This window comes from Pipra filicauda, unplaced genomic scaffold (genome assembly GCF_003945595.2).
Source record: "Pipra filicauda isolate LSUMZ 115617 unplaced genomic scaffold, ASM394559v2 scaffold71_size5581439_pilon, whole genome shotgun sequence".
NCBI classification, from domain to species: Eukaryota; Metazoa; Chordata; class Aves; order Passeriformes; family Pipridae; genus Pipra; species Pipra filicauda.
In genome coordinates this window covers 4262631-4277027 of record NW_024104887.1, presented here as the reverse complement: position 1 = coordinate 4277027, position 14397 = coordinate 4262631, and the positions used below count along the sequence as shown (strand labels likewise).

Here is a 14397-nt window from a genome sequence, read left to right as displayed (position 1 = left end):
TGAGTGTTGGAGTTGAACTGCAAGGGTGACGAGGTGAGAACTGATTTTGGCAGCTGTGCTGCCAGCAAGGGTGCCCGGAGGGCTGGAGCTGCAGGAGGAGTTCAGGAATGCTGGTAGCTCAGCCTCTGCCTGCCAGGTATCTCCTCCTTGAGCATTTGCACCCCACAGGCAACTTCTGCTGATGGAAATGGGTAGTGATAGGGAAGGCTGTGGCTGACTCTACACTGTTATGCACAGTGGATGTCAGTCCTCCAGCAACGTCCTGTATACCTTAAGAACAAGCTCTGTGTTCAGATTCAAGGGATTCTGAGCATCACACTCCAGTTCCCAGTAACACAGAAGCTGTAGGTGTTTCCTTCATCCTGTGACAGGAGCTGAGGGCTGAAAGATTAGAGGATGGTCCTGTGGCCTTTCCCTCCTGCCTGGCTCGGGCAGGTGGCAAAGCCACTGCTGCTGCGTGAACCAAGAATAATAATCGTCACTATTTTAAGAGTATTTACTGGTGCAAAATGCAAACCCTCCTCTTTCCATCGGAGGGAGCAACCAGCTCATGCCTTGCTCAAATCCTTGGAGCTTGCAGAGTAAACACCTTGCTGCACTTCTCTGGTAAACCCTGGATAGAGTGTACTCCTACATGGGAGTGTGGTGGGGAATAACCCTGCTCTGAAAAGTGCAATTCCTGATAAAAATACCTTTTATGGCATGACCTGTTTTTCCTGAACTGCTTTTATCCTGCTGGATATTCTGCCTGTTCCTAAAGCCCTTTTCTTCTCTGCAGTTCCTGGAAGTGAAAGGATTAAATCAGTGTTCAAAATCATAGAATATTGAGTTGGAAGGAACCCATCGGGGTCATCAAGTCCAACTCCTGGGGGAAGGGTCACCTCACACATGAGGAATGAGGGCCGGTGACATGAGTAGCTTTGCCTCTGCTGATGAAGCTCCCAGCTCACTTCCGAGGTGCAACAGAAATAAAGCCAGTTTGGGCCAAGCTGTGAGAGGAAATGGCCTTAAGATGAGACAGGAAATTCAGATTAGATACTATAAAAACTTTTTTCCTTGTTGGGGTGGTCAGGTCACCTTGGAACAGGTTGCCCAGGGAGGTGGTGGAGTCGCCATACCTGGAGGTGTTCAAGAGGAGCTGCGTGATGTGGTTTAGGGGTTACTGGGTGCACGGCTGGACTGTATGACTTCAAAGCTCCTTTCCCACCTTGATAATTCCCCGACTCCACGCTCCCACCCCCGCCCGCCCTTTCCATCCCCGCAGCGCTGCCCCCGGGCGGGCCTGGCGACGCACCGGGGGAATCCCGGATGCCGCAGCCGCCTGCACGGCAACACCCCCGCGGGAGGAGCGAGCGGCGCGGGGGCCCCGCGGGGCTCAGCCGCCCAAGGGTTAATTAAACCCGGGCGGCGCGGCGGGGAAGTCCCGCAGCTCCGGGGCGGCCCCCGGGCCCCCCCCTCGCCCCTTGCCCGGCCATGCCCGCCCGGCGCCCGCCGCTGCCAACTCGCGCTGCGCTTCATCCGCGGCCGGGCGGCGGCGGGCGGCCCTGAGCGCTCGGATCCCGGCCCTGAGCGCTCGGATCCCGGCCCCGAGCGCCCGGCTCCCGGCGGCGGCTCCTGGCGCCAGGCCTGGGCCCAGCCCGGGCCGCCCTCAGCGAGGTGAGGCCCCGCCGGGGCGGGGGGGACCGGCCGCGTTCGGGGCGGGCGAAAAAGGCGCTGGTGGTGGTGGGGTGGGGTGTGTGAGGGTGTGGGGGTGTCGCTGCCCCGCAGAACTCCTGTTTTTTCAGCGTTTTTATTTGTCTCCGGGTGCGGCGGCGGGAGGGTCGCGGTAGAAACACCCCCCCCGTCTCCCTTGGAGGGGGGTCGGCGGCGCTGCTGGAGCCGGTTTTCGGCCGGGGGCGAGAGGGGGGAGCTCCAGTGCTAAAAACCGGCCTAAAAGCTGAGTTTAGCTTGAGCTTTCCAGGTTTATCCCGGTCGGTATTTGCACGTTATTTGATATCGATGAAGGCGAACTTTGGACCCCCTCCCCGGTGGCAGCTGCGGGCGGGGGGCGATGCCCGGCGCGTCTCCCCCAGACAGAAAATTCCCCCCTTTGCCCCTTCCCTGCAGTCCCAGCGTATCCCGTTAGTGCCATGGACCGGCTGCTTATATAATTCCAGGGTGTAATGCACAAACTCCCGGGCTCTCTCGTCCCAGGAGAAGGCGGCACATGGATCCCACACTTCTCCCGGCAGTGCTCCACGGATGCACCCCCCAACCTCCAGCCCTTCCCCACAACACCAACCCCTCCAGGATGTGGATTTTTTCACTTCAAAAAGAATCAAAGTTGTTGGTTCTCCTCCACCTCAGAGATATTTTATTTTCCCTACTTCCTGATCCCGCCTCTCGTTTATAATTCCAGCTCAGGCTTGCTTTGGCATTGCTTGTAATATTTCCAACGGCTAAAGTTTTATAAATGAAGTCGAACTTACAGCTGTTTAGAACAGCCCGTGTTAGACATCACTCCCAGCAGCAACAGCCAGACACCCAAAACACCCCATCGGTCTTTACAACCAGGTCAGGACAGATACACACTGATAATGAGATTTAAATGTACTTAGAGATGCCAGTGCCCTGGAGAGGGGGGGTGAGGAAAAGCCTGCAGTACTGGGGATCTCCTGCCTGCCTCTCTCCCCTGCCCAGCAACAAACTGTCACCCCAAAGTGACAGTTTTGCTGCCCAAGCTTGTAAGAGCTGCTTTCCATCCTAATTGCTTGGACTCCGTGTATGGGCACAGAAAGAAGCTGAAGACATCCAGTTCCCAGAGCTTAAAGGGAAAAGCCAGTAAAAATTAAGGAGTACTGATGATATCCCACGCCCCTTCCAAAATACTGTCAAACCGCTCCTCCGGCAAAAAACCCCAACCCCGAAATAGGAAAAAGAATAGGAATAGGAAAAAGAAATGAGATAAGAGCCTTACAGGAGTTTTGGAGCCTGCTGGCAGCTGCACACAAGTGGCTGAGGAAGCTTGTTCAGCTGCTGTCCTCATGCTGGCTTGGCCCTGACTGACCCCACAGCACTCAGTTCCCCACCTGCACACTGACCCACTGAGCCCCTCTTGCTGCTTCACTGGCTCTCACCACCTGTTTTCCCTCCTTAGTCCTTTTCCCTTCCCTTTAAACACTATTTTTTCCTCCTTGTTCTCAGGGAAAGATAATTTTGTCGTCTTAAAAATAATAAGGAAAAAAAAAGGAAAGAAAAAAAAGGCAGATTCCAGCGCTTGGCAAGGGACTTTGGGTGGTGTTGGCATGGGATGATGATCCTGAAGGTTCCTACTTGCCCTGTGAGCTGGGTGTGGGGAAGGGATCAGGTTTTGAGGTGCTGCAGTGCTCCCCAAAGCCTTGCCCCAGCCAGGCTGGTTCTGCCCCTTGGGACAGCCAGGCTATGGGGGAATCCAGTGGGATTTCTCCTGTTCTCAGTGGGATCTCCACAAGGTCCCAAGGGCAAAGCTTGGCTTTTCCAACCAGAAAAATAATCCTGTTGGTCTTCGGTCCAGGATTGTCCTCCTCCTCCTCCTTCCTCCTCAGTATTTTCTCCTCCAGAAGGCATCAAGGGTCCCAGCCCCGGGGGCAGCCAGTGCCTGTCCTCACTCTTTTCTCCTTGCAGTCCCTTTGTGCCTGCAGACGAGCCCAGAGTGCTGCCAGATAGGAGCCAGAGATGACCAAGGAAGAAGAGCTACCAGACTGGAACTCATCCAAGGAGTTTTATGAAAAATATGAGCCGAAGGAGGTTTTGGGCAGGTAAAGCCTGTTCTTGGCAAACAGCTTGTTTTGGTTTCACGCATTCCAGTACCCGATAGGAACAGTGTTCCCTGGGAATCTGATACAAACAGGGCCCACAGCAGCATGGGGCTAAAAATAGCATGGAACAGCACTTTCCATCAGCTCAAAAACCTCCTGTCCCACCGAGACAGGGCGACAGAGCGAGACCCGCTCGTGCATGAAATACCGACCGGCCCAGGTGCCGATGGCACGGCCGTGGGGTCGGGTTGGGTGGGCAGGAGTGGAACCCCCATCCTGTCTGTGTTGTCCCTGGCAGGGGGGTGAGCAGCGTCGTCCGTCGGTGCATCCACAAAACCACCAGGCAGGAATATGCCGTGAAGATCATCGACATCACGGCGGGAAACATCTCCCCCAAGGAGGTGCAGGAGCTGCGGGAAGCCACCACGAAGGAGATCGACATCCTCCGCAAAGTCTCAGGCCACCCCAACGTCAGTAAGTCAGGGCAAGGGGGTTTTCTGCCCTGTTTAATTCTCCAGCGTGTCCCCCAGGAAGGGTTTCTGGGATGAAATCCCTGGAAGGTCAGAGCTCTGATGGTCGTAACATGACCTGCTCAGAGTGTTGTTTGTTCTGCCTCGACACACACACCAGCAGTGCCCATGCTGTCTCCCAGCCAAAACACTAGTGCAGATCAACTCCCCATTAATTCTATCAGCAATTAAATCAGCAATTTTAGCCTGTTAACAGACAGGAACATGCTCACAGCCCCCCTGTTTTATTGCAGTCCAGCTGAAGGACAGCTATGAATCCAGCACCTTCTTCTTCTTGGTGTTTGACCTGTAAGTACCAGCTTGCCCAGCATCCCAGGCCCATTCCCTCTCTGCAGATTGGCCCCAGATTTTTATGGCCCAGACAGGGCAAAGTTGGGGCACAACCAGCTTTTTCTTAAGGTAGAATCGAGCCAGCTCATTGCAGCTTTGCTGCCAGCACTGTTTCCCCTCCGTCAGCAGCTCAGGTTTCCCTGTAACATTTGGTGGGAGCTGTCATGCACCCCTGTGGGTTATTTATATGCTCAGTGGGACCAGGGTGTCTGTGATGCCACAGCTCTCGATGCCAGGGCAGTGGGATGGATGTCAGTGGAGGGGGATGGCACTGCGAGAGCCCCGTCCCTGTCCCATCTTTCATGGTTGGACTTGATCTTAAAGGTCTTTTCCAACCTTAACAATACTGTGATTCTGTCCAAAACCTGCCCTCTCTAGACACAGCCTTTTCTCCTGCCACCCAATGTTTTACAGAAATATATAAAGGCATTTTTACCTCTTCTTACTAACAAGTCAGCTGTTTATTTTGTGCAATGGGTGCCCTGGGTTGTTAAGGGGCAGCAACCCCTGGGTGCCACCACCCTGGTTTGCCATTACAGCTCAGCCACTGCCTGACTCTATTTCCCCCACCTCGTGCAGGATGAAGAGAGGGGAGCTCTTCGACTACCTCACCGAGAAAGTCACCTTGAGTGAGAAAGAAACCAGGTAAGGCCAGAGGCAGATGGCTGAAAATCATGTTGCAAAAGCACAGTGTGGTTTTGAGGGACAACCTTGCAGCCAGCACGGCACCCATGGACAAAACAGCACCCCAGGCTGTGCTCCTGTGCTGTGTCCCTCTCCCCATCCCCACCCCTGGGAGCGTGGTGCATTTGGGATAGGACATGTGTTGCCATCCATCCCCAGGAAGATCATGCGAGCGCTGCTGGAAGTGATCCAGTACCTCCATTCCATCAACATTGTCCACCGGGACCTGAAGCCGGAGAACATCCTCCTGGATGATGACATGAACATTAAGCTGACAGATTTTGGCTTCTCCTGCCAGCTGAACGAGAATGAGAAGCTCAAAGGTAGGAGGATGGCATGGTGAGGGTGATGCTGGAATGTTGTTGCAGTGCCCATGGGAGTCAGTGGAGTTTTTCCAGCCCCACTATCTCCTTGGGCCAGTCTCTGCCATGGGTGCAAACTGGTGCTGGTCTTGGGGTGCTCTCCTGCTCACACACGAGTTCTGCCTGCCCTCGGCCTCCACACCACTCCCCTTGCCATGAAAAAGTTGCTGCCCCTTAGGAAAACCATCCTATTCTTTCCATGTCTTTTTTCCTCCATCAATGAGTTGATCCTCATTACCCCATCCACGTACTGCCCAACATTTTTTCCCCCGACTCGTACCTGCAAAGAGCCACAGATCCAACAACAGGCAATCCCTCCCAGCAGCATCCCCATCCCTCTGTTCACTCGCTTTTTAGCCACTATAACTCACCAAGAAAAGCCACCTCTGAGTTGCAGTTACTCCTGGGAGCACTCCATCCCACAGCAAAGATCCCACCTGGGATCCAGTTCCCCCTCACTGACTGCTCGGGGGTGGGTGGGGGTGGCACAAACCCCCTGGGTGGCTCAGGGGGATGCTCTGCCCTGTCTCCTCAGAGATCTGTGGCACACCTGGATACCTGGCCCCTGAGATCCTGCAGTGCTCCATGGATGACGAGCACCAAGGCTACGGGAAGGAGGTCGATATGTGAGTGAGACGCTGCCCCCACACCTCCCCTTGGGCTGTTCCCAAAACACACGTGGTTTGAGGCACAGCCAGAGTTGTGCCAATAGAAACCCATTAGAGTGTTTGAAAAGAGTTAAATGACAACCCTGGCAGCTGCAAGGGGCTGTCCTGGTGACCAGGGAGCTCAGGCACAGAGCAGGGGGAGAAGCAGCCTTTGCCCCATCAGGGAGGAAGCAAAGCAACACTTTCTGTTCATAAAAGTCAACTCAGCTGAGCTCCAAGACACATCACACACCTTGTTTAAACATACATGAACCCGAGGCAGCCCCAGCCACCTCAGGACAGCCTGTCAGAGCCCCACAGGAACTTTGCCACCATCTCTGCTGGCTTCAGGCTCAGGTCCTCAGTGGTCAGAGCCGTAACCAAGCACTCAAAACACACCAGGGCGTTTCAGTCCCTTTCCAGTTTAAATATCACTGTTAACTGCCCTGGCAGGACACTTTGCACACCACAGCCTGAGCTGAACATCTCAGAGCACCACTGCATCCCACCCTCCCACATCCTCTCCTTCCCCTAAAAAACCCAAGAAAGGCAAATACCTCCATCTCTCAGCTTCATCCTGCAGCATCCAGGGAGCAGCTCCACATCAGCTCAGCTCAAACCCCTCCCCAGCAGCAGGGCAGCCCCTGCTCCTCATCACCCCTCAGAGTTAACAAGCCTCAGCAGCAGCTCAGCTGCCCTCATTAACACCACCCAGGGCAGTTTCCTCCTGGTTTTCCAGGGAGGCAAAGGCAAGTGTAGCCACCGCTGAGGTGCCACATGGGGGGCTGGAGGCTCAGTTTGGGCTGCCTGCAGGTGGAGCACCGGGGTGATCATGTACACCTTGCTGGCCGGCTCCCCTCCCTTCTGGCACCGCAAGCAGATGCTGATGCTGCGGATGATCATGAACGGGGACTACCAGTTCAGCTCCCCGGAGTGGGACGACCGCTCCGACACCGTCAAGGACCTGGTAGGTGCTTGGGATGGGAAGAGTCGGAGTGGAGGGGGGTGTTGCAGACACCTGGGATACATCTGGGTGTCCCCCTGCAGATCTCCCGGTTCCTGGTGGTGGACCCCCGGCAGCGGTACACGGCTGGACAGGCGCTGGCACACCCCTTCTTCCAGCAGTACGACTCGGAGGAGGTCCGGCACTTCAGCCCCTTCCGGAAATTCAAGGTGAGGAGGAGCTTGGGAGCTGCAGGAGCCAGCAGGAGGAGGGGTTTCCCAGCTGAGCCGAGAGAAACTGGGAGTTCAGCAAGGCTGATGGAGCTGGGCTTTGGGAGGATGCGGCAGCCTGGGTGAGGATTGCTATCCAAGCACTTCAGTGCACTGGTACTTCCTATCACAGGAGAAGGGAAAAACTTGCCTCTCCTTCCAAAAAAAACATATAAGAGATGGGGTTGTTAAGTCTGGAGAAGAGAAGGCTCCAGGGAGACCTCAGAGCCCCTTCCAGTGCCTAAAGGGGCTCCAAGAGAGCTGGAGAGGGACTTTGGACAAGAGTCTGGAGTGACAGGATGAGGGGGAATAGCTTTACACTAACAGAGAGCAGGGTTAGATTAGATATAAGGAAGAAATTCTTCTCTGTGAGGGCGGGGAGGCCCTGGCACAGGTTGCCCAGAGAAATTGTGGATGCTGCAGCCCTGGAAGTGTTCAAGGCCAGGGCTTGGAGCAACCTGGTCTAGTGGAAGGTGTCCCTGCCCACTGCAGGGGGCTGGGACAAGATGAGCTTTAAGGTCCCTTCCAACCCAAACCATTCTATGATTCCCTGGCACAAATCCATGCCCTCTGCCAGCCCCTCATGGACTAAACACCTGTGCCAGGAGCCGGGCTCTCTCCCAGCTCCTCCACACGGATAAGCGGCCGCATGGGACGCGCTGGGGCCGACCTGGCCGTGTTGTAGGAGTGCCCAGGGATTCCAGCCTGTCCCCCTGTGGCTGCAGGTGATCTGCCTGACCGTCCTGGCCTCAGTCCGAATTTACTACCAGTACCGGCTGGTGAAGTCGGTCACCAGGGAGCTGGTGGTGCGCGACCCCTACGCCCTGAAGCCCGTCCGGAAGCTCATCGACGCCTGTGCCTTCAGGACCTACCGGCACTGGGTGAAGAAGGGGGAGGCCCAGAACAGGGCTGCCCTCTTCGAGAACACCTGCAAGGCCATCCTGCTGACCCTGGCAGCCGAGGAAGAGCTGTTCTGATCACCCTGTGGAAGCCTGTGATTTGGCTCTCCATAGGCGAGTAAAATCTCTGGAAACAAAGTGGGGATTTCTTTTTTTTTCTTTCCTTCTCTTTTGCTGGCCTTGGGTCAGGTGCAAATGCAGACCCAGCTGCGATTTGCCCCTGGGGTTTGTCCCACTGTAAGAATGGGTTTGGAGAAGCACCTTTTAATAGAGGCATAACCAGCTGCAGCTCCCAACAGGGAAGGCTCAGCCCTTGGCAAAGCCCAGCACCAGAGCATGACCCTTTTGGGACAGTCAGAGGTGCAGGACTGATGAGCAGTGCCCTGAGTGGTATCCCTGCCCACCCATGTGCTTGAGGCTCCTCATCCCATCAGGTTTGGTGCAGAGCTCGTGCACAGACAGTTTGTAGCCTTTGTGCTGGTTGTAACACCTGGGAGAGGTGGGTCACTGGTTTGTGACACCTGTGCACTTAGAAACCAGCAAACACATTATTTTGTCACTGCTCAAGGGTCAGTAAAGGTGCCTCTTTTTATTTCTGGGAAGGCTCAGCAGGTGGTTGAAGCTGGGACTTCCCGAGGGGATGGAGACTGATATATGAAGGAATCTCCATTCCAGGGATGTGCTCCCATCACTTCCCCCCCAGCTGCCTCTCATGGCAGCCCCACACACCCCACAGGGGGGCTGTGGGTGTGGGGCTGGAGGTCAGAGAAGCTCTTGCCTGGTCCCACACACATACACCCCCCTCTGCTTCTTTAAAAAGGACACCAAAAGGAGAGCTGGAATATCTACCACACCAAATGGATACTAAAGACAAACCCCCCTGCCTGCCGTTCCCGGTCGCTGCTCCCGCCCAGACATCCCAGTGCCCAAAGGAGTTATAGCTGAAAGTATTTATTTTTAATTTTTTAAAACCATCAGGGTTTAATGGAATTGACAGCTGGGGGTTACTGATCATCTCCACAGGAGAAAATGCCTCAGGTCTTCCCAAGTGACCCCTCAGAGCTCGGGTTTGGTCTGGCTTTTCCAGGCTGTGACAGGCGGGATGTCGGCAGCGCAGCGGAAGCTGAGGTTGTCAGAGGCCGAGTCTGGTGTGTTCCCCATTCTCAACAGTGAAAAAGAAACCCCAAATTAACCCTTCCTAGTTAACACTTAGATCATTTAATGTGACCTGCTGTAACAGACTAGAAACATCTTCCATTTCCCTTGAATAACTTCAAGAAAAGCATTTAATTCTAAATACCCGATGGAAAACACTCATGGTTTGAGAAGCAGTTTGGGCTGGATTTATAGCAGGAAAGTTTTAGCAGTATTTGTAGTGTGTTCTCCCAACTGCTTCTCAAAAGAAAACCTGAGTAGGAACAAATAATTATCTTTCAAAACAAACCTCCATTCCAAATAAAACCAGGCCAGAGGAAATCCCTGCAAGGCAGCACCTGGGCCTTGCCCAGACCTACCTGGTGGTAACACGAGCTCTGTGGTTTGCAGACCCATCTGCAGTGTCGATCCAAGAGGCCCCTCTCAGGACCTGCATGTGCTGAGCCCCCTGCCTGGATGGCCTTCCCGGAGCCAGGAACTCCGACGCCGTCCACTCCCAGGTGTTTCCCAGCAGGTCGTAGAGCCCTGAGACGGGGATGGTTTTGTGTCAGGATTACAAGAGCACGTTTGTGAGGGCTGCAAAAGCACTTTGGGGTGTGAGAGGGGGCACAACATTCAAACCATTTTATAACAAGTGTTAATTTAGGAAGCAGATCCCCCAGAGCAGGAGGAGGATGTACCATAGCTGTTCTGAGGGGGGAACGCTGTCACTGGTGAGACGCCGTGATAACCGTCCTCAGCCGTGTCCACCCGCGGGAAATCGCCCTGGGGGAACAGACATCACTCCAAGCAAAGAACCACCACAGAAACAACATAAAATCTTGCTTTTCACGGCGCTGTGTCGCACTTAAATTAGGCAAATAACATTCTGTTGCAAATTTACGCAGCATTTCTGGCCAAAGGAGATCAACCACCTAAGGTTCTCCCAAGACAACCCCCTTTTTCAAACAAATTTATGTATGAATTTTAAGAAGCACTGAAATCCTGGTTTCCCAGGGAAGCTGGGGTGACCCTGCTCTCTCTAAAGGTATTTTGGACAACCCACCAGGAGCTGAGTTTCAGTACTCTGCAGTTAAGTCCCCAGTGCTCCCCAGCACCAGCAGCCAGTGCAGTGGTTGAGTTAACCACCACCCTCAGGAGAGCTCAGTGCAGGTGGGATGATTTTTAGGATCTCACCTGCCACAGATTTGTACGGTTTGGCTGGAACTTGTTTCCCCAGGGATACAGCCTTTCTGCCAAGGAGGAAAAGACACCTGTTACTCCTGTGTCACTCCAGTTTTTAACCAGGCTTTTATGATTGGTTTTATAATTATATGAACAGGGCTTGTGGGTCTAATCCCTACAGACACTGCCAAGGAAGCGAGGAGAGATGGGAATCAGCAACATCTTAATTATTTACTTATTGTTATTATTATTAGACTCCCAGGCCAAAAGAAGTGGTTTACCTCCTCCCCGTCCCTTTTCTCCCCCCAGTTAACCTATGAAAACACCCCAGGATGGAGGTTTGGATCTGATGGAACTAACACTACTCGATGCCTTGGTTTGGAAAAGGGTCAGAGCTTGTGGTACATACGCTCCAGTCCTCCCCTGGCAGCAAATTCCCACTCCTCCTCCGTCAGGAGCCTCTTCCCTTTCCAGGCACAGAAAGCCTGTGCATCGTTCCAGCTCACGTGCAGCACCGGGTAATCCAGCCTGTCCTTTATGCTGGAGCCAGGGCCTGAGGGCTGGGAAGAATTGCAGCAAGCAGATTGGAAATGATTGTATCAAATTTTCAATTAGAAAGGGACTGGGGGGTGGAGGAGGTGAAGGGATGGAAAATGCAGCAGAGTTGCTATTTCCCCCCCCCCCCCCCCATTTTCGGTCGCTGAGGTTCGGCACACGCTGACACACACACGAGCTCCCAGCACGGAGAGGATCCACCACAGCAGGTTTTTCACTCACCTGTCGCCAAAAAGCCTTTTCGATGGGCAGCCACCACGGGGCCGACTGGGGAAAGAAACACCACCAGATTAAAGGTGAACTGGTGACACCTGAACTGGTGACACCCCCTGACACCGTCCCACAGCAGCGGGTGTTAGTCTGGAAATGGGTCAAAGCCGCAGTTTGAGCTGGGTTATCACAGGCATTGGGATGGTGCTTTCCCACAGAGCAGAGGCATCTGATTTTAAGAGTGAAAATAGATCAAGAGGCTCGTGCTGGTTTAGTTTTTCTGTTCAAAGTTTGATTATTGAAGTACTTTGAGACGTGCTTTGCTCTGTCACAGCTCCCTGGAGCAGCTCTGACAGCGCTCACAGAGGATGTGAACAGAGGAGCACCAGGAATCAACCCCAGCTCAGCCTGGGGTTCAAAACCCTCTCAGGTTCAAAAGCAAAACCACCCCAGACTAAAGAAAAACCCCTGAGAACACTCAGGCCCTGCACTGAGAGGCACCTGCTCCTCAGTGGAAAAGCAAACCCATCATCACTGAAACTCATCCCCGGGGGGTTTAGATTTACCTCCAGTTTTTGGGTGACTTTTTTTTTCAGCTCTTCGGACACGAAATCCTCAAAGACAAAGCTCCAGCCAAACGCTTCTGCTTCTGTTTTGTATTTCTTTTCTCTAACAAACTCCCTGGCATAAATACAACATGCTCAGGCTTCTGGGTAAGAAATCTTCAAGTGCTGCCCCACCAAATACAGCAATGTGTGCATGCAGCAAGTTCAGAGCAAGGCAAAAGGTACATGCCCCACAGACACCCCCCTGCTCCAGAGAGTCCTGGCTCCTCCCCAGCACAGTTCCATATGGATTGATATAGATTTAACAGAAAAACCATATAGATCTAACAGATAAAACCATTCAGTATGCATCTGTTCACAGATCTGATCGTTTAAATGTTACCTGTACAGGTAAACTCACCCTGAACTCAGGTCTTCCATAACATGTAACAATTGCAGAGATTCTAAATCCCTTAAAAGCCAATAAAACCTGCAGCTGCTTTGTAAATGCCCCCAAAATGCAAAAAAATGTCACATACTACTGAATAATCTCACTCTGCTTCTACACCATTTGTTTCCCCGTTGCCTAAGTTGCAATAATTGCCATTACTGGGCAGTTTCTGGTGCAAGGAAGTGTTTTTAACCAACAAGGGCTCAGCCAGGCAAGCAAAGGCATTTCCCCCTGTGCATTTATTAGTGCTCCGTACAAGGGCTTTGATAAAATTCATGGAGTGGTCTGGTATTTACAAATGGGAGTTGAACCTACAGGAACCTGAAACCTGAAGTAGAACGGCCCTATTAGTAAAAAAGAGGCACACAGAAAAAAAAATACCTGTGTTTGGAAGAGGAGTAGCAGAGAAGTAGAGGAGCAGGAGGACAAAAGGAAGAAGGGAAGGGGGGAAAGAAGAGAAGCAGGAGAAAAGGAAGAAAATGAAGAGAAAAGGAGGAGAAGAAGAAGAGAAGGAAGAAGAGGAGAGGAAAAAGAAGAGGCTAAAGAGGAGAATAAGAGGAAAAAGGGGGAGGGGGATGAGGAGAAGAGAAGGAAGAGGAAGAGAAGGGAACAAGCAGAAATAAAGAGGAGGAAAGGATAAAAAAATGAAGGATGTTTGCAAGGTACACCGGTAAGATGCTTTGGCCTGCACTCGTAGGGTTATTTATTACTGACAGACACATTTTTGGGAGCACCCAAGCGTTGGCTTTCAGACCGCAGGCACCAGCCCCAAACGACCCGGCACCCACACCCAGAGCAGCGCCCTCCCCTCAGCCACCCGAGGCACCGAGGGCTCGCCCGGCAGCGCCTTCGCTCTCACCTGAAATCCCTGTTGGTGACGGGGTGTTTGTCGACAGCGAACGGCTTCACTGTCACCTCCCGGACGGGCCCCTCCTCGCCCCTCCTCTCCAGGGAGCTGGATCCCATCTGGAACGTCCCTCCGGGCAGCTGCACCATGCCTTCATCCTTTCCGGGAGCTGAAAGGGGAAGAGATTCGGCACGAGAAGTTCAATTTTCAAGCGCAGCTCCTGCGGGAACATCCCAGGATGTTCGTGCTGGAGGGGGGTGCGCTGCAGCAGCGACTGCCAGCGGCGCTTCTACAGGTCCGGGGGGTTCGGTTACAAGGTTTAAAACGTTCCAAGCCCCGTTTTCAGTGTTTGTCGGGCAGGGAGGGGCTCCCCTCGCGGGGGAGGACGGGCAGGGAGCTCGGTGGAGGGCAGGGTTGGCTGCGCGGGGTCTCGGCTCTCACCGCGCTCAGCCCCGCAGCACAGCAGGACCAGGAGCAGGACCAGGAGCAGGACCCGGAGCAGGACCGGCCCCGCCGTCCCGGCCATCCCGGGGGATCCGACCCGGAGGTGCTGCGGGCTCGGGAAGCGCTTCCGGGCCCTGCCCCACGTGGATGGCCCGTTCTGTAAGAAAAGGGGCATTTCCTTCTCCAGCAACTACAAACACAAAGGTTAAAATGCGTTTCGCCTTCTGGCACCGGGACCACCCGCAAACCCCTCCACCCAGGCATGCAAGGGGGGCTTCTTTTGGTGTTTGAGGGTTTTTTTGTGGTGGGTTATTGATTTTTAAGGTTTCTTTTATGGTCATTCAGCAGCCACGTGAGTGAGGAAGGAGAGTCCTGTCTGTTAACACAAAGCAGCATTGGGATTAGGGAGAATCATTTAGGAGGGCAGGGGCCTGTTCCCCTCCCATAATCCCGATCTGAAACTGCAGCTCTGCCTAGACCTGCTCTAGCACCCATCCATAAATACATTAATGCATCAGTATCATTGTTAAAAATTCACTCCTCTGTTGTGACAAGGGTGACAACCTTGGACAGGTCCTTCCTTCCA

General features: G+C 53.7%; 2 protein-coding genes across 3 annotated transcripts; one reads left to right on the top strand and one right to left on the bottom strand.

Moving 5' to 3' along the window:
- The first annotated feature begins 1355 nt into the window (after positions 1-1355).
- On the top strand, positions 1356-8578 carry PHKG1 (phosphorylase kinase catalytic subunit gamma 1). 2 transcript variants are annotated; one of them, XM_027725875.2, is made up of 10 exons: positions 1356-1656; positions 3643-3776; positions 4075-4250; positions 4540-4594; positions 5216-5281; positions 5480-5643; positions 6218-6308; positions 7143-7296; positions 7377-7502; positions 8267-8578. In XM_027725875.2, the coding sequence occupies exons 2-10, from the start codon at positions 3694-3696 to the stop codon at positions 8516-8518; spliced, it is 1167 nt and encodes a 388-aa protein (XP_027581676.1). In that variant the 5' UTR covers positions 1356-1656; positions 3643-3693; the 3' UTR covers positions 8519-8578. The 2 variants fall into 2 exon arrangements, with proteins under 2 accessions (XP_027581676.1, XP_039245272.1); XM_039389338.1 differs by having other exon boundaries at positions 3660-3776; positions 8267-8575.
- Positions 8579-9375: 797 nt separating this feature from the next.
- On the bottom strand, positions 9376-13868 carry SUMF2 (sulfatase modifying factor 2). Its single transcript, XM_027725876.2, has 9 exons — positions 13809-13868; positions 13380-13536; positions 12091-12205; positions 11537-11581; positions 11169-11319; positions 10772-10827; positions 10276-10360; positions 9955-10120; positions 9376-9602 (listed from the first exon to the last, which is right to left on the bottom strand). The coding sequence occupies exons 2-9, from the start codon at positions 13514-13516 to the stop codon at positions 9497-9499; spliced, it is 861 nt and encodes a 286-aa protein (XP_027581677.2). The 5' UTR covers positions 13517-13536; positions 13809-13868; the 3' UTR covers positions 9376-9496.
- Between the last annotated feature and the right edge of the window lie 529 nt (positions 13869-14397).